Source organism: Podarcis vaucheri (assembly GCF_965113315.1).
Source record: "Podarcis vaucheri genome assembly, chromosome: 9".
NCBI lineage: Eukaryota > Metazoa > Chordata > Lepidosauria > Squamata > Lacertidae > Podarcis > Podarcis vaucheri.
The window spans coordinates 76,829,518-76,850,601 of NC_138767.1; the positions used below are offsets into that span (position 1 = coordinate 76,829,518).

At 47.6% G+C, this 21,084-nt stretch overlaps 1 protein-coding gene across 1 annotated transcript; it reads left to right on the plus strand.

The window, feature by feature from the left end:
• Positions 1-9,488: 9,488 nt before the first annotated feature.
• On the plus strand, positions 9,489-18,727 carry COX5A (cytochrome c oxidase subunit 5A). Its single transcript, XM_082237498.1, has 5 exons — positions 9,489-9,647; positions 13,451-13,567; positions 14,694-14,815; positions 15,824-15,946; positions 18,563-18,727. The coding sequence occupies exons 1-4, from the start codon at positions 9,563-9,565 to the stop codon at positions 15,935-15,937; spliced, it is 438 nt and encodes a 145-aa protein (XP_082093624.1). The 5' UTR covers positions 9,489-9,562; the 3' UTR covers positions 15,938-15,946; positions 18,563-18,727.
• Positions 18,728-21,084: the final 2,357 nt, after the last annotated feature.

Genomic DNA, 21,084 nt, shown 5'->3' on the forward strand with positions numbered 1-21,084 from the left:
GGAGGCAATAACACTATGCATACGGGCAAGAACATTGCTAGGAAGTTGCTGCTTGGTGCTGTCTGCTGGCTTGCTGCTTGACCTTCCAGGGTCAGCTGGAAAGTGTAAAGTGAAAGGTAAAGTGAACCTGCTCACTCAGGTAGCAGGTGGTTGGGCAATGGGTGATGTTGCAGCAGGGACGGAGAGCCTCAGGACGAGGGCCAAGTACCTCTCTGCAGCCCTCTTCATTAATAATAATAATAATAATAATCAACTTATTTATACCCTGCCCATCTGGCTGGGTTTCCCCAGCCACTCTGGGCAGCTTCCAACAAAATATTAAAATACAATAGTCCATCAAACACTAAAAGCTTCCCTAAACAAGGCTGCCTACAGATGTCTTCGAAAAGTCTGGTAGTTGTTGTTCTCTTTGACATCTGGTGGGAGGGCGTTCCGCAGGGTGGGCGCCACTACCGAGAAGGCCCTCTGCCTCATTCCCTGTAACTTGGCTTCTCGCAGGGAGGGAACCGCCAGAAGGCCCTCAGAGCTGGACCTCAGTGTCCAGGCTAAACGATGTGGGTGGAGACGCTCCTTCAGGTATATTGGAGCCTTTGGGACTCTCCCCAGGCCACACCCTCTAATAAGCCACGCCCCTCACCTTGCTGTCTCCTGGAGTGTTTTGGTCCCGTTGGAATGTGTGTCCGTGAACTCTGATCGTGGTTCTCACTTGCGAGAAGGGAGGATAGAAAAGGATATGTGGGTGCTAAGGAACCAGCTTATTGACTACTGGCTTTGCCCTACACTTCGTGGGTCCCACCTCATGGCTCACCACCGATGGCTACCCACGAAGCCCACCTTAAACAACCTTCCCACAATAGGTGAACACAGCCTACAGGACCAAACAATTCTGATTTGCTCATTGGCACTGATATATTCCCAGAGCAGCCTCTTGTTCAAGTCTGTAACATTTTTATGGGGAGGGTTTGAATTATAGACTAAAACTGTAAATCCAATCCATTGAAATAAACAAATAAACAAAAGCACCCTTTCTGGGAGCATATAATATTTCCCCCTTTACTTTATGTATCACTTTTACAGTAACAAGACATTCACAGCAATCTATTCAAAGGTACAAGTACTTGCAATAGTACAATTGTGGGTCACTCAATGAAATTGATTGACAGTAGATCCAGGGAGGAGGAAATAAGATATTCCTCTACATAGCAGGCACTTTATTTATGGCTCTGGCTGGGATTGAACCTGGGACCTTCTGCATTCAAAGCAGATTCTCTACTGTTGAGCTACATCCCTTCCCTGCTGTTGGGAATGGCTCCTGAATGAATGAAGAGGCAGGCAGGCCAGGCCACATATTCCACGCACTGTCGTACATGCAAACATGCTTCTGCAACGCATTCTGGGGCAGCATTCCAGTTAAGCCTGGAGTGGCTGCCAGTGGGGGTGGGGACAGCAACCCCCCACTCCAAAAGCAGCCGAGGTGGGGACAAAGCTGTCATTTGTCCGATGGGCAGCCCAGTGCTTTTTCTGAGGCCTAGCAGGATCACCAACCAGTTGAGGTGCTTTCGACACACCTGGCCTGGCCTCTTACTCTAAGCCCTTCCCTGCACCTTCTCAGCAGCTCTGTTGTCCTTATCCCTACATCTCTGCTTTTCAGGGTTTTACAGCCCTGCTCACAAGCTGGCTGCAAAAGTCGGAAAGGATGCTGTGTGCGCAGATGGCGTCCCCTCCAGCCCCTGAACCGCAAAATCTGCACACCTCCTCCCAACTCCCTATCAGCATCCGCAGGCCGTCAGATGCATTAATTGTTTCCCTAAGCTCTGAGCCAGTGGAGAGATACCAATCCTCCCAGCTCAGCCATTCTGCCCCTATCTCCCCATTCATCACCCGGCTCCCTCTTCTAATCCAGCTGCAGGCCATGGAGCCATGCAAGGAAGAATGACAGATTCTGGCATGGAAAATGTGCAGCCTTTTGGGGAAGGGAGGGCCCTGGCTGCCACGGTCTCCGTCTCCTGCCTTGAAGGACTCCTCCCTTTGAAAACAAAAGGCCTGCTGTACGGGATAGTGGAGGGGAAGCGAGAGGGGAGGCTGGATGGGCCATGGGGTGTCCTGGGGATGGGATGGCGGAGGAGGCTTTCTTTTTGTTCTCCTTGCTATCTGCCAGCAAGCAGCAGCTCCTCGCGGCTGGAGGCAGCAGCTTATCTCCTTGCAACACAGATTGATTCATTTCACTTCTCTTGCGTCTGCATAATTGAATATTAATTGTCAGGTGTTGTTGTTATTGTCTTTCCCCCACGCTCTCCCTTCCTCCAGAAGCACGCCAGGGCAGGAGGGCAACGCCTGCAGCAAGGATAGGACAGGTGCCCCCTTACTCTGAGTGGGTCAGGCCTTGGGACAAGAAGGCAGGCAGAGAGAAGGTGGCAGGCAAGGTTGAGGGATGGGGAGTTAATTCGCCCTCCAGGTCTGGAGACTCCAGCAGCCCATCAGTCACTGGGCGTTCTCTTGCTATAAAGGAGGGAGGCTTACTGCCAGCCCCAGCTCTAACACTGTTTGTGCAGAGTGCAAATTCTTGACACCAGCCTTGACCTGACAACAGGGGCGAAACTAGGCTTTATTCACCCTGATCAAAGACTCAGTTTGGCAATGCGCCATGTGCATTTGCATACACACACATGCTGGGAGCCTCAATGGCTCCCCGCTGGAGGCTTGGCCCAGGGCAAAAAACATGGCTAGCCCCCTCCTGCCCCGTAGCTACAGCACTGCCTGACAAGTGGGTTCTTGGCTGGTTGTACAACCCACCTCTGTACCCTAAAGTAACCTTTAAAAAGGTAAAGGGTAAAGGGACCCCTGACCATTAGGTCCAGTCATGGCCAACTCTGGGCTTGCGACACTCATCTCGCTTTATTGGCCGAGGGAGCCGGTGTACAGCTTCTGGATCATGTGGCCAGCATGACTAAGCCGCTTCTGGCGAACCAGAGCAGTGCACAGAAACGTCATTTACCTTCCCGCCGGAGTGGTACCTATTTATCTACTTGCACTTTGATGTGCTTTCAAATTGCTAGGTTGGCAGGAGCAGGGACCGAGCAACGGGAGCTCACCCCGTCGCAGGGATTCGAACTGCTGACCTTCTGATCTGCAGGCCCTAGGCTCTGTGGTTTAACCCACAGCACCACCTGCGTCCCTCATAAAGTAACCTTTAAGGCACCCCAAATCATGGCCCCCATATATTGTAGAATGCCGATTACAGGTGTTGAGAACCTTCTTTCCCTCTGCCACTGCATTCCTTTCAAGATAGTCTGTTGCAGGCCATATGCCTCCGTTTCCCTGCTGGCCCCAAAATTTGCTTTTTTGCAATATGCCCTCACACCAATCATTGCAGCTACAACCAAGCATAAGGGATTGGGAGTGGGCGTTTTGTGCCTTACACCAGAGGATGAGGAAAGAGGGAGACTCTCTGCCGGTCATTGTCTCTGGCTTCGCAAATGCTGGCCTCCCTGCTTTCGGCCACACCCTGCTCAGTGGGCACCAGGCAGTGCTCATAGTGCTATGGCCACCCACTGCCGCTTGCTGCTACCACTAGGGACCACTCATGGAAGGGGGGTCACCAGTCAGTCCCCCACCTTTGCCCATCCCAATTCTCAGTTATCCAGCCTCTGCAATCTGGGGTGCACATAACCTGGTTTCCTCTTCAACGTACAGCAGAGAAGCCTCTGCTCCCCACTCCTCGCTCTGGCTTTCCAGCAAACTCACACAGAGGCAGAGCTGAGCTGATTGATGGGTTTAATTTGTGGTGGTTCGTGCCACTTTGGCATGGAGGAGAGAGATGATGGATGTCTTTCTCTCCTGTGTCATGGGAGGTTGTCAGAAGGCCTGTAGCCTTGGAAGGATGCGTCGCCTTGGCCTGGTGGAGTTTGCATTGAAAGGCTTAGCGGAAGTGACAGAGGGCAGAAAGATGGGAAGAGTGAGCTCCTGGTGTTGTGAGTCAAAGAAGGCTTGCTCAAAAGCAAACTCGTGTGTTTAAATGGGACTTGCTCCTAAGTGTGCCTGAGATCACAGCAGGAGACCTTACGAGGCAGGTGTTCTTCCTACCTTAAATGTCTCAAAGGAAAGCTCTGGAAGGTTGGAACTGGCTCCAAACAGAGGCAAGGTTGGGCATTGGCTGCCCCCCCCCCAGATCAGCAGGGGGCCCACATGGTGTGAAGATGAAGGCAAATCTCAGCATCCATGCCCTGTCCATCTGGGAGGGAAGCAGGGAAAGCACCCTGCCCCCACCCGCAAATTCCTGGAAGCAGAGAGGCCGTATACTGAGTCAGCCCATTGGTCCATCTAGCTCAGTAGTGCCTACACGGAATGGCAGCAGCTCTCAGGGATCTCTCCTGACAATGCCATTGGGGGCTGAAACGGGAACCTTCTGCTTGCAAAGCAGGTTCTCTGCTGCTGAGCTACTGCCTTTCCGCCAGGTGCTGGGGTGGGAACTCAGGGCCTGATCCATGTGAGCGTGAACTTAACTGCCACTAGCATTGTTCCAAAATCCCAGCAGATGCTTCGTGTGTGCCCACGCTGCCAGGCACATAAAATCAAGTGCAACAATTATGCCAACACCTCCACGTCTGTCTGCATGTGAGTCATCAACGTAATTTCTAAGCAGTTGGAAAAATGCTTTCTGGGTTTGACAGCGCTCAAATCGCTATTATTTTTTATGGGGGAGGCGCTAATGGAATCTTCCAGCTCCACACAAACTCTTCCACATTTTGGACAAATCACCCTCTCCCTTCTAGGCATCTAAAAATGGTAGCTAAGTGGGACATCAGCAAAGATCAAGAGAACAGCTGTGCAGCTCTGCTCCACTATAGTGCTGACTATGTAGACTGACAGCACAATCCTCTGTGTACTCAGAGGCAAACTCTTCTAAATTCAATGCAGCTTACTCTCAGGTAGGGACATCAGAGAATTGCAATGGAAATGCTAGTGGAAATTGCAAAGGTTTTCTTATTCGTTCCATGTCCTGCATGGAAATCAATCCAGTTGATATGGTCAGTATTTGCTGCTGCTTTCACTCTGCAAACCCTATGTAACTGATTACATTCCCCCTCCTTTTGCATTGTTTCTCCTTTCCATTGAAATAAATGGGGTGGGAATGGCTCAATGGCAATGTAATGTATGCAAACAATTGGTAATTTAACTGCAGTGAGACAAATGGTGTTGTTTCGAGCAGAAGACAGACTGCAGTGGCACAGAAACAGTGCTGGAAGTGACAAATACAGGGTGCAATGGAAGACAGTGGCTTCTTACACCCCTCCTCCCAGGAAATTGTACAGCCTGGATAACTGAACAGTGCAGAGCAGAAGACGCGGACGCCCTCCTTGGCCAACTTGTCTGTTACAGTAATTACAGTAAAGAAGTACATAGAATCATAAAATTGTAGAGCTGGAAAGGACCCAAAGGGTCATCTATGCATTACAGTCAGTTCTATCCCATTTTTAAAACAACCCCCCTCCCAGTCATATAGCAACATTGGGGGGCCGCAGTGCACACATGTGGTAAGGCCCCAGCAGGGCCTGACACACCCTCCTAAAGGCCCGACAAGGACTAGTCACAGCAGCAGGAGGGCCCGATGGGGCCCATCCAGCTGTGGAATATTGTGGGGGCCTGACCCCCTCAGTATTTTTGGGGGGGGGCTTGGCCTCCCACCTCCCCCATAGATGGTGTGCCTGGATAACAAGTTAGGAAAACTGCCGTTAAAGCCAGCCATATTGCCACAGAGAGACATGGCAGATAAATGCAGGCAGAAAGGGCCTAACAGGGTGGCGTTAACCGTCCCCCCCCGGGGGGGGGGCCTTCCAGAAATAGTGGCCAAAAGGGCCACCAGGAAAGGTGCTCCTCCTCCAATGAGCAGAACATGGGGTTCTGAGGTAAGACTTGTGTAAAAAAAAACCATTGTGCAATCATTGTTACCGGTAGGAAAATTTTATTTGTGATTCATCCGGTTTGCCATAGGGAGCTGTCAATATCCACCAGCCGATGACAACAATGAATTAGCCATGGGAGTCTTCAGGGCTGCAAGCCACGACATTACCATCTCCTCTGTGTTCCCATCTAGCCATATCTCATGCCTCTGAAGGATGTTTTTGTGTGTATAAAAAGAAACCAGTGCCATCCTCTTTCAATTTAATATTTTGCAAAATGTTTTGAATTATTATTAATTGATTTTAGATTCAGGCAATTTCAAGCTATGAAAGCAGCAGGGCTCTGGAGAAGTCAAGCCCATCACTATGTTGGCTGCAGATCAATAATTTCCTGCCTTAGAGGGTGGGAAAAGGCAGGGAGAGTTTGTTAAAACTGTGACCAAATATAAAAGGTATCTTAAAATAGCCTCTAGGTCCTTGCTGCACAAGGTCCTTAGGGTTTTTTACTCATTAAATTGTTGCAATGTCTGAGCTGTAGAGATTAAGCAAACTGCATAAGGATTGCCAAAAAGAACATTTTGTTGCAAAGGTTTTTTTTTGCCTCTAACAAGCAAATTTCATCAGTTGAAGCTTTTCGTGGCATACAAAGGCAGTGACTGGGAAATCTCAGTCTGATGAACTTATGCCTGTCGTGTCACTATTTAGTTTTAAAGCCATGTGACCTCTTGGACACAATGAAAATGCTCAGGCATCATGTTTGCATGAATCAGAATTTTGGGGACAATTCCATGTGATCCTGAAGAAGACTGAACTTTCTTATATGCATAATTCAAGATAGCATTATCTGTAGGGAAGCAGCAGCAGTGGAATCTCCCTGAAGAGGGAGCACAATTTGTAATCTAAAAAAAAGGGGGGGTGAGTTGAAATACACCAAATTCCAGATACAGTGGTACCTCAGTTTACATACGCTTCAGGTTACAGACTCCGCTAATAGTACTTCAGGTTAAGAACTTTGCTTCAGGATGAGAACAGAAATTGTGCTCCGGCAGCACGGCAGCAGCAAGAGGCCCCATTAGCTAAAGTGGTGCTTCAGGTTAAGAACAGTTTCAGGTTAAGTACGGACCAACAGAACGAATTAAGTACTTAACCCGAGGTACCACTGTACCATAATCAAGAAAAATTCTGATTGTGGGGAATGTTTACATCTTTCCCAAAGGGAACGGCATTGTGCACATCCGAAAATGGTTAAGGTGCTTAAAAATCACCCAGAAAGCTGATTTTTAAAATACAGGCAGCCCATGAAATCCTGATTATTAGAAATGTAGTAAGCAGCAAGGTTGGCACCGTCAAGCACCTTCCAAGGCCCAAACCCAAATATGCCATAAAAAGTGACATTCCACATAGCAAGGCCACAGACACAGTACAATTGGCACTTGTGACACTAGCACAACCGCAAGTCACACAGCACACACTAATCTGAAAGCTTGCACCATGTTGTGTGTGAGAGCGGTGGAGAGACCATGTTTTCCAAACAGCCCACTCATGTGGTTTGAGTCACAGGGAGACGTCATTTGCCTGCAACAGAGTTACTGGATAGAAAGAAGACTGTTAGAGCTTGCACAATGCAGCAGTGTGAGTGTGGGAGGGAGTTGGTTGGCATCTGCCTCTCTCAAGAGACAATGGAGTATGCCTCTACAGGTGAAGTGAAGAGAGTTATCTTTCACAAAACCTCCTGAAAAGTCCTGCAGAATCCAGCAGGTGGCACCTGAGGAACAGTTTGTAGGCCATAACAGCTCAGTGGCCAAGTCCCAAATACTTTGAGGGGTGAAGATTCCAAGTTTGGTCCCCAGTTTGGTCCAGTTGAAAGGATTGCAGGTAGCAGGTGGTGGGAAAGTCTCTGGAGTTGCTGTCAGCTGGAGTGTGCAAAATGAGGATAGCCAAACTATTGGCCTGGTACAAAACAGCTCCCTGTATGTGTGACAAGACTGTTCCCCTTTTAAGCATGGTGGGTTGTAGGCTCACTGTGAAACTTTTCCTTTACTGGAGGTTTTTGAGCAGAGTTTGGATGCGCCAGAGATGCTTCAGCTGTAATTATAGGTGCCGGTTTCCCGGGGCCCTGGGTGCCGGAGCACCCACAAATTACAGGACCAGGGCCATTCACGCTGCATGGCACCCACGGCCCCGGGCACCCACGGCCGCAGGGCCAAGCTAGCCCTCCTAGCTGCAATTCCTGCCTTGCAGGCGGTAGCCTAGATGACCCTCGGGATCCCTTCCAACTCTACAGTTCTAGGATTCTGTGCTGCTGTTCTGCCCATCGGAACCCTGCAGCACAAACTCATGTTGCTGGCAAAGCCCTTGGGATCAGTGGCGTAGCGTGGGGGGTGCAAGGGGGCCCGGCCGCACCGGGCGCAACATCTGGGGGTTAGGGGGCGCAAATCCACGGGTTAGGGGGCGCAAATTACTTGCCTTGCCCCGGGGGCTGACAACCCACGCTACGCCACTGCTCGGGATCCCTTCCAACTCTACAGTTCTAGGATTCTGTGCTGCTGTTCTGCCCATCGGAACCCTGCAGCACAAACTCATATGGCTGGCAAAGCCCTTGGCTTTCTGCCCTGATCCTTCGGAGCGCAGCTCTGCTCACTGCGGGCGTCGCGCTTCCACAACGAAGAGCAAAGCGCCCCTGCTTGAAATAACCGCAGGGGCGAAGCTCTGCCAGAGCAAAGCCCCGGTGCTGTGGGACTCCGCTTCCCGTCAGCACCAGCCAGCGTGGCCAGCGGCTGAAGGGTGGGGGGTGGTATCCAGCAGCACCTTAGGGGGGCCACTGGTGCCCCATCGCCGCCTTGGGGCTTCCGCCTGACGCACCTGCACCGAAAGCAACGGGCCGCGTTCCCGAGTAAATGCAGATCCGCAGAAAACAGCCCCCCGCCCCCCCCCCACTGCTAAGCAGCAAGAACAACAGCGGCGGCGCAAGGAAAGATTGCGAGCGCCTCGGGGCAGGGGATCCCGCGTCTTGCGCTGTGCCCGGGAATCACACCCCCCCCCCCGCTACACCCCCCTCCAAGCTCCCGGGAACTGTAGCTGATCGAGGGCGCCGAAGAACCTTGAGGTGGAAACTACAGTTCCCAGGGATCTTGGGGTGCGTGCGAAGGTGTCTTAAATATACAGGCAGATGCGCCCTGCAAGTCCATGCGCTGCGCCGTCCGCAGGGCATCCTATAGCGCGGGGGTCCCGCCCGGGTCTCTCCTCCAGAGGAGCTCCCAGCCCGCCGTCCGAGCGGCTGCCCGACTCCGCCCCTCGGAGGAGGAGGAGGATCCCGCGGCGGCCTCTCCCCGACTGCGCGTGCGCAGCCCCGGCTCTCCTCTCTTCCTCCCGCGCCGGCGCCGTCCTTCGCGAGGGCGCGAGGAGGTTAGTCCGCCCTGCGCCGCCGTAGCCTCGGCCCCGCCCGCCTTTGCCCTCGGAGCGTCTCGCCAGCGGAGCAGCAGCGGCGCGTGGCCGTCGGAGGAAGGAAGCCAGGAGGCCGGCCAGGAGCAGAAGCCGCCGCAAAAGCCGCCGCCGCGCCGGCCGCCACCCCCGCCCGCCCAGCCGCCCCACCGCCCGCCACCCGCCCGCCCCTTCCTTCCCGCGCGTCGCCTCACGGCCGCCGCTTCTGTGTCCCCTCAGCCATGTTGGCAGCCGCTCAGCTCCTCCTCAGCCGCCGCTGCGCCGCGCCCGTCCTCCGCGGCCTCGTCCCCCGCGCGGCCCCCGCAGGTGAGGCGCCCCTCCTCCTACGCTCCCGGCTGCGCCGGCGCCGCGGCGCTCGAGGCCTGGCCGTGTCCTTGCCGTGACCCCGCTCGCCCGCCCGCGGGGAGCCGATGGGCCTCCTCAAGGCGCCGCCGCTCGCGCTCGGCCCGGTTCTGGCGGATCCCCTGCTGACCTCCCTCTCTCTCCCCCCGAGGGACGCTCAGGGCGCCCGCTGCTCGGCCTCGTCGCGACCCTGCCGGGGGGCCAGGGGGGGAAGGGAGCCGGGTGACCTTGGCGCGGGAAGCGGCGGCGACGAGGAAGGTCGCGGGCCCGCCTGCTCTTCCTCAGCCGCCCCCTTTCCTCGGCTGCTGAGCTCCCTTCGGGAGGAAGGTGACGGAGGGGCCCGGGTTCAAATCCCGCGCTCGGCCGTGGATGAAGCCCACTGGGCGTGACCTTGGGGTCAGCCTAGCCTGCCTCGCAGTAAATAATTTTGAAAGGAGGAAGGGGATCAGATACGGAAGAAGATCTCAGGCGGGATAATGTGCTTTGGAGTATTTCTGAGAAAGGAGAGTTTCCCCGTCACTGCTTTCCCCAACCGTTAGAATTGGTGCTGCTTTTGGGTCTGATCAGCAGGGCATTCCCTCAGTTTCTGCTCTTCCTGGTTTCACTTTTTGCCAGTGACTCTGCTTCCATTTCATGGAATAGGTTTCTTCTCTTAAGGACCAAACTCTTCATTTCTAGGTGCACATCCTTTAAGGCTCCCCTCCTACCTGAAAATGGGCTCATATGCTGATATGCTATCAGTCCAGGCTTGAAAACGGTCAGAGCCGTACGTGTTCTTAGCTTGTCCAAAGAAATGAACAGTTTACTGGGTGACCTTGAGCCCACCAATCTCTCCCCAGCTTCCCTGCCTCACAGGTTCACTGTGAGGATGCGAAGGAGTGGATCATGGGTAGGCAAACTAAGGCCCGGGGGCTGAATCCTTCCCAATTCCTTTCTAAATACGGCCCACGGACGGTCCGGGAATCAGTGTGTTTTTACATGAGTAGAATGTGTCCTTTTATTAAAAATGCATCTCTGGGTTAATTGTGGGGCATAGGAATTTGTTCATTTTCCATCCCCCAAAATATAGTCTGGCCCCCGACAAGGTCTGAGGGACAGTGGACCGGCCCCCTGCTGAAAAAGTTTTCTGACCCTTGGAGTAGATGATCCTGTTTAAATGCTACCCTGAGTTCCTTGAAGGAAGGGTAGGGGGAGCTATGTGATAACCTGTCTGTATCCCACTCCCATTTAAGAAGGGCAGTTAGGGCCATGATCTGCTTAAGGGTGCTTCCAGACAGTATTTTGAAGGAGGGATTCAGGCACATACTGGAACTTTAGGTTAGCACAATTAAAGTGGAGTTATTGCCCTGATGCAACAAATCCATGTTAAAAAGAAGGGTGGGGTTTTTTGCAGTTTGGAATGTGACAGGGCAATGCATTGAAAACAGTGGGATGAATGCGAAGGCGTATGAACACAGCGCAAGCATATCAGGATGAATATTTATTGTTGTATATCAACCCCAGAAACAAGTCAGAATGACTGCTCAGTATAGACTGACATAGGCTAATCGCTGAATAATCTGTGTGCAAGCCAATCAAGATGGGTATTTAGTAAGTGGGTCAAATAGACCTAAGATAGGGACATCTGGAAAAAATACTCTGCCTTATGGCTTGTTCCAAACCAGGATCTTTTCACGTCAGTGTGGTCCCAATTTACATGTGAGTTGGCTCTGTACAATAGCTTGATTGTGAAAGTAGTATCTAAATTAATTCCCAGCAGGGAAATTGGCTCAATAAAACTTCACTGATATTGAGGCAGTGCATTGGAGAACAGTGTCGATGCAGTCGTCAAATTGGTGTCTATTCTAGGTGAAGGCTCCTAGATACTTAACAAGTGTTGTACGGCCTTTGTGTCTTGTACTTATCCCCCAAGATGGCAGGTGAAGGTACTGGAAACTAAGAATACCATTGATGCTAAAGACTCCAGCAAATTTCGCATTCATTTAACAGATACGATTTACCACAAAATCTGAGGACGTTGAAATACTGACGGTACTGAAAATTGTCTTTGACCACCAACATTGCAACAAAGCATGTTTTACTTTAGAGCAGCTGTTCTGAGATGGAGGCTTATTAACTGAAGAATAGAAAAATCAAGAGTGAAATGGATAATTTTCAGCTGAAATGCCAGCATCTCATTTCTTTGGGTAGTTTTAACACCTGGCATTTTAAAATTCCAAGCCCGTCTAGTTTCTTCTGTGGATTGTGCAACAGCAAGACAATGTCCACAATGAAAGCGGGTTTTTTTACTCTTGTTTGAGTTCATTGTACTGCTGAATTGGACTAAACGAAGTGAATTTTTGAATTAAATATTATTTATGCAGCAGCTTAAACCTAGGTTATGGTCGCCACAACAGAATGTCTATTTGCCGGGGGAGGGGGAGAGGTTGGACTAGATAACTCTCTGGGTCCCTTCCAATACTATTCTAATATTCTATTATTGTAACTACATTGCTTTACTTGCTCTTACAACCATGCACTTGTCCCAGTATGCAAGAAGGAGAAACATATGCTATGGAAATGGTTTTAACTATGGACTAAGGGAGAGGTTTTTAGACTGTGGTTGCCAACAAGGTGTCCAGATATCTCCGCATAGTCGCAATTCGACCCACGCCAGTAGCAAAATGCCGCTGGCTAATTTCTAACACTGACAGTGATCCTGCAGGATGTGTTAAGTAGAATATGAACTGCTACTCTGGTGGCAGACTTTAGAACCCTTAGATTATATCTGCTTCAAATCTTTGCCAGGGATAATTGAACTTTGGAGCTTGCTACCTCCAGGTATGCACACACACACACACACACACACATACACACACACACTCCTTATGAAGTGACTCTAGACGTGTCTATTTTTTCAAGCCTGTTCTATTTAAGTGAGCTTTTAATCTTCTCCATTATCTTCCCTTTCTCTTGTGTGTTTGTATTTTTCCCAGGTTATAAACTTGAAGGCAAGGTTTTGTTCTTAGTTCTGTATACTGTACAGTTCAGAACACTGACTTATTTTAGATAGTATTGAAGTGTGATTTTAATTATTATCACTATTATTAACTATCCTTCTGGCACACATTCTTAAGCATTCAGGGACTTCGTGTTTTCCCCTGAAAGCACCAGACTAGCTATCTCAACTATGTAAATAAGCCCAAAGGTGACTTGCTAGCAAAAATAATAATAATCTAAAGCTGGGAGGGATACCTGTAATGTGTGCATTAAAAAGTTATGATAATTTACAAAATAGCAATTGGATTGCTGGAAAGCTTATTCTGATGGGATGGTAATTAGATTTTTTTTTAGGTGACTTAACTTGCCATGAATGCTGAAGATATGTTGCTCCAGCAATGCAAATCAATACTCTGCTGTAGTTTTTCTACCCTTTGCCTGCTGCCTCCTGCCCCACTCTCTCTCTTCTGGCAGGAAATGGGAAAATTCATACAGCAACCCTTGTGCACAGCTGGGTGAACCTTTTAAAGTGGTGTAGTTTAGGGCTGTTTCAGTGCATGTTTCTCTTCACTGGGGAGGGAGGGGGTGGTGGCATAGTTCTTCAGTAGAAACTCTGGCAGCTACAGTCTGGAAGTGATGTGGGGATGGTTGCTGCTGACCAAAGCAGAGAGCTGCATTCCTGGGATTTCACGTGTACACTGACTTCCTATGTGTACCTGCTGTATTGCAGCTTTACCTTGAGCTTTTTAATATTTTCCTCTTCTTCCCACTTCCTTTTTTTGTCACAGCTGTATTGCCTGTGCGCTGCTATTCTCATGGGTCACATGAGTCAGATGAAGAGTTTGATGCTCGCTGGGTGACGTACTTTAATAAACCGGATATCGATGCCTGGGAGCTAAGGAAAGGTAAGGCTGAGGGAGAGTAGTATTGAAGAGCTTGAGAAACCCTCCTTTGCTGTGTGCTGCTGCAGCTGTGGAGGCATTTCTGCAAGCTGGTTGTGGCAGCTTGCATGGAGCAGTCATTCCATTTTTCTTCAGTCCCTGCCCAACATTCCACCAGCCTTAACGGAACTGTTCCAGAGCATAGAATTGTAGAGTTGGAAGAGACCCTGAGGGCCATCTAGTCCAACCCTCTGCAGTGCAGGGATCTCAGCTAAAACATACGTGACAGATGGCCACCCAACCTCTGCTTTTAAGATTGTACCTCTGGTATTTTAATAGCTGTATGAGTAGTAAAAAATGGTCATTTATCATAACTTGCTAAAATCGAAACGGATTCAATGTTTCTGTCAGTCCCTTGATGTTTCAGCCATGCCTCACCTTTTTCAAGGCATATCTTTTGGTAGGGAAAGAGAGATAAGAGTGACTTCGGCTGTACATAAGAGGACAATGATATTAGGGCTCTGAATGAGCACTAAACTGATAAAATCCCTTTCACTGTTGAATGCCTTGCAATATTCTATTTAAGGTAAGAGGAAGTGTACAGTTTTTATTGTGCTGATGGTTGTCAAGACAAAATGGCACTTTTTACTGGGTGACTCTGCTACAGAGGCTGAACAGCAATTGATCGTCTTTTAAAGTATTTATTAAAGTAACCTTTTAGAAAACTCCCCGAAGTATAAGCAGGGAGCATAAAAAGCCACAAACATTCAGAATCTTGAAGTTGTGTTTAACTTTTCAAGTTTAAAGTCCGCAATAAATGGAGCTTTGTTGTGGGAATTGGGATCTGTTGTTGGGTGGGATGCAAAAAAGAATTTTTTTTTGAAGTTTTCGCACTGAAATGGCAAATTACAGATTTGAGCTCAGATTTTGTATGTGGAATGTAAGCAACGTTTCATGTTAGCTCTACAAATTTTGTATACTGTGGCAATATCAAATATCAGAAGTCACTTGCAGGAAATTTGGTATTAATAATATGTTCTGGCATATTTAGATATAATCAGAAATGTTAGAAAGAGAAATGGAGCCCGTGTGACACACTCCTGAACTTGTAAGAACAACAGAATATTTTCATTCTTGTTCATTCCCACAGGTATGAACACACTGGTTGGTTATGACCTGGTTCCAGAACCAAAAATCATTGATGCTGCTTTGAGGGCATGCCGACGACTAAATGACTTTGCTAGCGCAGTCCGTATCTTAGAAGTTGTAAAGGTCAGTGAAAGACACTTGAGTCTGAGCAGCCAACACCCTGCTTCTCCATTTGCCTCTGTGTTTATAGTGTTTATATTGTGGAGTTCCAGCTTGCTGGTGACCCATAAAGAGCCTTTGCACTCTGTGTAGAGATTTGTTTGACTAGCCTTGAGAGCCTAACAGATCTTTCTAGCCAGCACTGTCTACTTTAATGGTCATTGGCTCTCCACAGCCTGTGACATAGGTCCTTCTAACCCTGTTAACCTTGATCTTTTTGACAGGATATGTGCAGCTGAGAGTGAAACTTTCTGTACAGAATACATGTGCCCCTGCCCTGCTTTTGCCCATTTCCCCACAAAAGTTTACCAGGCTACTTATAATGGAAGCCTATGCATCTAAACTCAAAAGAAAGCTCCACTGTGTTCAGTGGGATTTGCTTTCAGGAGAGTATAGATTTGTAGCCTCATATAGTGTCTAAATCACAGAGCCAATCAGGGCTTGCCAATCAGAAGGTCGGTGGTTTGAATCCCCCACAACTGGGTGAGCTCCCGTTGCTCAGTCCCTGCTCCTGTCAACCTAGCAGTTCAAAAGCACATCAAATTGCAAGTAGATAAATAGGTACTGCTCTGGCAGGAAGGTAAACGGCGTTTCCGTGCACTACTCTGGTTTCACCGGAAGCAGCTTAGTCATGCTGGCTACATGACCCGGAAGCTGTCTGCAGACAAACGCCGGCTCCCTCGCTCGGCCAGTAAAGCGAGATGAGCGCTGCAACCCTAGAGTTGTCTGAAAATGTCCTTAACAGTCAGGGGTCCCTTTACCTTTACCTTATAGCCACTTTCACCTCTAAAAGCTGGATTTTGAAGCATTAAATTGTTCCTTAACTCTTGATGAAATGCTTTTCTCTTGTGTGTATTTTTTTTATTAAAAAAACCAACCTTAAGACTATTGAAGAAGTAACCCTATTGACCTTGGATATGACTCTGTCTTGGTTTTGTTAAGTTTAAATTCATTTTGTGTTCTTTCAATTAGGACAAAGCAGGGCCTCACAAGGAAATATACCCATATGTTATCCAGGAACTTAGACCAACGTTGAATGAGTTGGGAATCTCAACTCCAGAGGAACTTGGCCTGGACAAAGTGTAAACATTATTGGTAAGAGAACAAATCTTCAGTCCTTTGCGGAAACAGCTTTTTAATCATCCATTTTCTTTACCAGGCTCCTGGACAGTTGCTTGAGGGTTCCCAGGAGATCTCATGGGGCCATCTGAGATCTTGCAAGCTCTCAAGAGGTGGGAGCAGTTCCAGGGGTTGTTCTGACTTTGTGTGATTTTGCTTTTATGCACAACCCCCGGGAACAACCCTTGTGCAAGTTGCAATTGCCCTGCACGCCAGATAGAGTTTGAGCTATCTTGAGTAGAACACCAAGGCTTTGTTTTCTAGGTTTGCCTGAGGAAAGGCAGAAAAAAGACTTGCAAATTCTCTGCATTCACCTAGCCCCACCCCCTTTTCGGGTGGGCCATTCTTTATGCACTTGAAATGTAGTTCTTATACTTAAGTGATTAAAAAAGACTGGAGAAAATTACAGTGAACACTTCTCATTCATCAGTGTCAGGCTCCTTATTTCTGAATCTTGACTCAAATACAGCCATATAATATTGGTGCTTGCTTAGTTGTCTGCATCAAATAACTTCACTCCTGGCAACCAGGAGTGTTTCTCCTGCTGTCATATGTGCTGAACTTACAGTGGGGGTCAAGCACTCAGCCTAAGCTTAGCAACTGCTGTTCTGTTAATGGAGCAGCATTGGAGGCTATGCAAACACGTCGCCCTTAAATAGGACAGTGCTATGGAAGTTGGATGTTTAGTGGCAATACATGCAATGCTCTGCTAGCTTTAAGCTCATTTAATGTACATAAAAAAGCAGCAGAGCCCCTGCTAGGTGTAGTGGCACCAGGGAGGAGAGAATGGACAGCATTTAATAGCAAGCCTGCACAAACCTGAATTGACTTTAGCAATAAAATGTGTTCTCATAAGTATTCATCTGGGGCAAGTGGCCTTTTTTTCCAGTGAGAAGAATCTGAGCTGTTACTCTAATGTTGCATTGGTTATAGTGAATTGGGATCCTCATTTGCAGCCACATATCCACAATCTACTGCTTGGGCACCATATGCTGTGTGTTCTGTGTAAACACTAGAATCCTACAGACTTTGAATGAAGAGCTGCAGCTCTGTATGCAGTTAGAAGTGTTTTACTGGTTCCCATGCTTCCCTGCCCAAGCAACAGAAGGTGGCCTTCAATCGACCAATGACATAGGGCAGGAAGCACATCCACGCCCCCATCCTGGCTCCAGTTCTGCTGGGTACCCTTCTTGGTCCTTGCTCTCTGTGGCCAGTGGCCGCTGCCACACATACTAACTCCTTGCAGGCAGGCAAGCAAGCTTGGGACAGCAGCCCCAAGAGATTTCCAGGCTGAGTTTCTTCTCCCCACACACCGTCCTTATTAAAGTGGGGTGCTCCCCACTTTATGCAATTTCACTTATATGTGTGGGGACCCAGAATGTAATCCTTGTGTACATGTGTGTTTGGGGGTGTGTGTAAAGCCTGTACAGTGGTGCCCCGCAAGACAAATGCCTCGCAATACGGAAAACTCGCTAGACGAAAGAGTTTTCCGTTTTGGAGGTGCTTCGCAAAACGAATTTCCTATGGGCTTGCTTCGCAAGACGACAATGTCTTGTGAGTTCCTGTTGGTGTTTTTCCCTCCCCCCCTTTTCTAAGCCGCTAAACCACTTATCAGCTGATCCGATCAGCAGATAAGCCGCTAATAGCGCTAATCCGCTAATCCGTCATTGGGCTTGCTTCGCAAGACGAAAAAACCGCTAGACGAAGAGAATCACAGAACAGATTCTTTTCGTCTTGCGAGGCACCACTGTATTCTGGAGATATCAGTTTTATTTATTAATTTATTTCATACCCCACAAAATGTACTTCCCCCCTTTTTTATAAAAATGACCAGAGTGACTAAGAACAGTACAGTCCTGAATAAAAGAAATAGGAACAAGATAGCCATTGTACAATAAGATAACATAAGAACAGATTAAGAACAGCAGTAAATCAAAACACAATTATTTTATAAATACAGATTAAGACACAAAGGCTTGTGTCCAGTACTGTGTGCACGGGGTCCCACTTGTGAAACAGGTTGTTGCTCTCCTCTCCCTGTGTGCCATCCACACCTGCTCTGTAGGGGTTCTCCAACCCTTTGGAGCAGATTCTGAGGTTGCAGGGAGAGGGGTGTGTGTGTGGTGTGTTGTACAGGCAGAAGTCTGCAGTGCTAATGGAACAGTAGCGCTGGATGCAACCCAAAGCAGTAGAGAGAACTAAGCAAAATCAGCCCAGTTTGCCAGATACCTGCTAAAATAGAAAGAATATGGGGCAAAAATGTAAAGCGAATGTTGTTGAAAGAATTTTTTTGAAGGGCTGCTGGGATATATGGTGTGTGTGTGTGTGTAAAATTCATTAGACTGCATATATATATTTGGAGATATGAGGAAAACTCAAAGGTCACAAGGCTGTGGTAGAAAAATGGTCCTTTTACACCACTGGGCAGCAAGCTGTTAATCTGCAGCTGCTTGGTACACAGATCAGATTATGTTCCCCCAACTATCCATTTTTTCTCTTTCAGAAGCTTTCTGGTGGTGGTGGGGAGGCAGAAAGAGCTTGAAAAGGGTGTAGAAATGCATGAACTAATCCATGATATTTGTTCTCTTCCAGATGAGCTTCCTGTGGGGTTATTGTTAATGCTATTTGATTGTACAACAATTGCCTGGAATCAGACGTTAAAATATTACTTATTTGAAATTACTACTTCCTTTTATTGAGTCCTGGAGTATGTGTTGTGAAGCTGGACCTAATAAAGGGGAACTGGTTTGAACTGAGTGTTCTTTGTAGCCTGTGTTATTATATACTAGAAAAGAAAATCTTATTTCCCATAATAAAAGTGAATAAACATGGGGTACAGAACTTAATCCTCAATTTCACAACCTGACAATGGGATTCTCAAACTTCATTTATTGGTGGCAATGACATTCAAATTTTTATTGCTTGTGTGTGGATCCCTATAAAGGACATTGAAGGAGGTTATCATTACATGTTTTTGTTTCAAAACACCATGCAAGTTCATGAAACTGATGGGGCCAGGAGCTTGACTTCCTGTTCCTTGTGCAGATCCTATGTGTGCACTGCTACACAAAAACCACAGCACTGAACTTGCTTGCTAAGGACAGCTTCTGTTTGATTTATATATCTGGCCCTTCCTCCAATCAGACACACAGGGTGACTAATGGCGAGAACCAGATAAAACAACATCCAGTGAGAAAACCATTAAAGATTTCATAATTCATGATAAATATAGTACTACTACAGCAATGCAAGTTTTTAGCTCTTGAGATGGCAGGAATGCTTGAAGGTATTTGATCAATATTTAGTGGAGTCCTGTAAGTTGGAGGTACTAAATAAGGATCCAGACTAAGTTCATTGAGCTTAGATCAAATTGAAATCAATGGGGCATGTTTAAAATTGGAGAGAATTGAGTGCAGCTGGTAATACCCTTAAGATTTCTTTTTTAAATAGAAAATCTTGATTAATTTTCACATAAACAAATATACATGAGTTACAAAACATGTATAGAAACAATAAAATAAAAAGTACAGAAGCAGACATAAACAAATACAATATATTACACTTACATGACAAATTAAAATATATAACTTCCAATAATTCTTAGTATACTACTTATATTGTCTGAGTGATACTGGTAAGCAAGAAATACATAAAATATAATATTGGATTATATATATATATGTATATATATATATATATATATACACACACACACACACACACGAAAAAAATATGAATCTGCAAGAAATGCAGTTAACCCTTAAGATTTTTATTGGTCTGATAGCAAGGCTTCCTTCCCTCTTCACATGAATAGTAAATTGCAGAATCATATAGTAAGACTTCTTATATGATCATTGTAAGATAAAAAGTACAGTGGTGCCTCGCAAAACGAAAAGAATCCGTTTTGTGATTCTCTTCGTCTAGCGGTTTTTTCGTCTTGCGAAGCAAGCCCATTGAAGGATTAGCGCTATTAGGGGCTTTTAGCAGCTTATCTGCTGATCCGATCAGCTGATTAGCGGCTTAGAAAAGGGGGGGAGGAGGAAAAAAACCAGCAGGAACTCGCAAGACATTGTCGTCTTGCGAAGCAAGCCCATAGGAGATTCGTTTTGCGAAACACCTCCAAAACGGAAAACTCTTTCGTCTAGCGAGTTTTCCGTCTTGCGAGGCATTCGTCTTGCGGGGCACCACTATGGCAACTATGGTGTTGCGGCACTCATCTTGCTTTCAGGCCGAGGGAGCCTGCGTTTGTCCACAGACAGTTTTCCGGGTCATGTGGCCAGCATGACTAAACTGTTACTGGCACACAGAGGACTGTGACAAATGCCAGTGACAAATGCCACCCCTTGTATGCAAGGGGTGTTTAACCTGTGACCCTCCTGGTGCTGGATTTCAACTCCCATCATCATCTGTTGGCCATGATGCTTGGGACCGATGGGAGTTGCAGTCCCAACAAGAGGGCCACACGTCAGCCAGTTCTGCTTTAGTCTATTGTATCAAAACACTGATATTCCTGGAATGTGCAAGAGGGCCCCTGAGAAGCAGCGCTTGCAGCCGCCAGACAATGTCCCTGCCATTCACTCCAGGTGTGTCAGTGGCCTGTAGGACCAGCTATTCATCTGCCTGGAGGCTATGGGAGCTCCTGATCTGCTCCTTTACAACTGAGCCAAACACGAGCATTCACACGCTGAATTTGACTTGGGAGCAAGATAGTGTGCTTTTGCACATGAGAGGGAACAAAGGGAGAGCCTTGTCTTCCCATCCCAACTTTTCCATGTTCCGTGGGGCACAGAGACTCATTCCTTGCCCAGAGAGGTTTGTCCGCTTGCCATATGCCAGGAAAATTCCTGACGTGTCCTTGTTTTGGGGTGTAAAAAATTGTGTCAGGCGATTGTTGCCAAATTAGCAAAAATGTCAGGGAAAACCTGGATGTATGGCAGTGCCATGAAAAAAGCGCAAACCGTTCAAGAAGCTCAAAATCATTGTTTTTGGGGTAGGATTCCCAAAAAAAAGCTCAACAATTGTGGTGGTTTCCTTAAAAAAGGTCAACAGGAATATTACTTCAACAAATGAAACCAATTTGGTTGTGTTTTTTTGTTGTTGTTTTTTAAAGTGTT

Coding starts and splice junctions, on each gene's coding strand:
- COX5A (XM_082237498.1), top strand. CDS start 9,563: ATGTTGGCAGCCGCTCAGCTCCTCCTCAGCCGCCGCTGCGCCGCGCCC. Junction 9,648..13,450: donor CCCCCGCGCGGCCCCCGCAG/GTGAGGCGCCCC, acceptor TTTTTGTCACAG/CTGTATTGCCTGTGCGCTGC. Junction 14,816..15,823: donor GTATCTTAGAAGTTGTAAAG/GTCAGTGAAAGA, acceptor TCTTTCAATTAG/GACAAAGCAGGGCCTCACAA.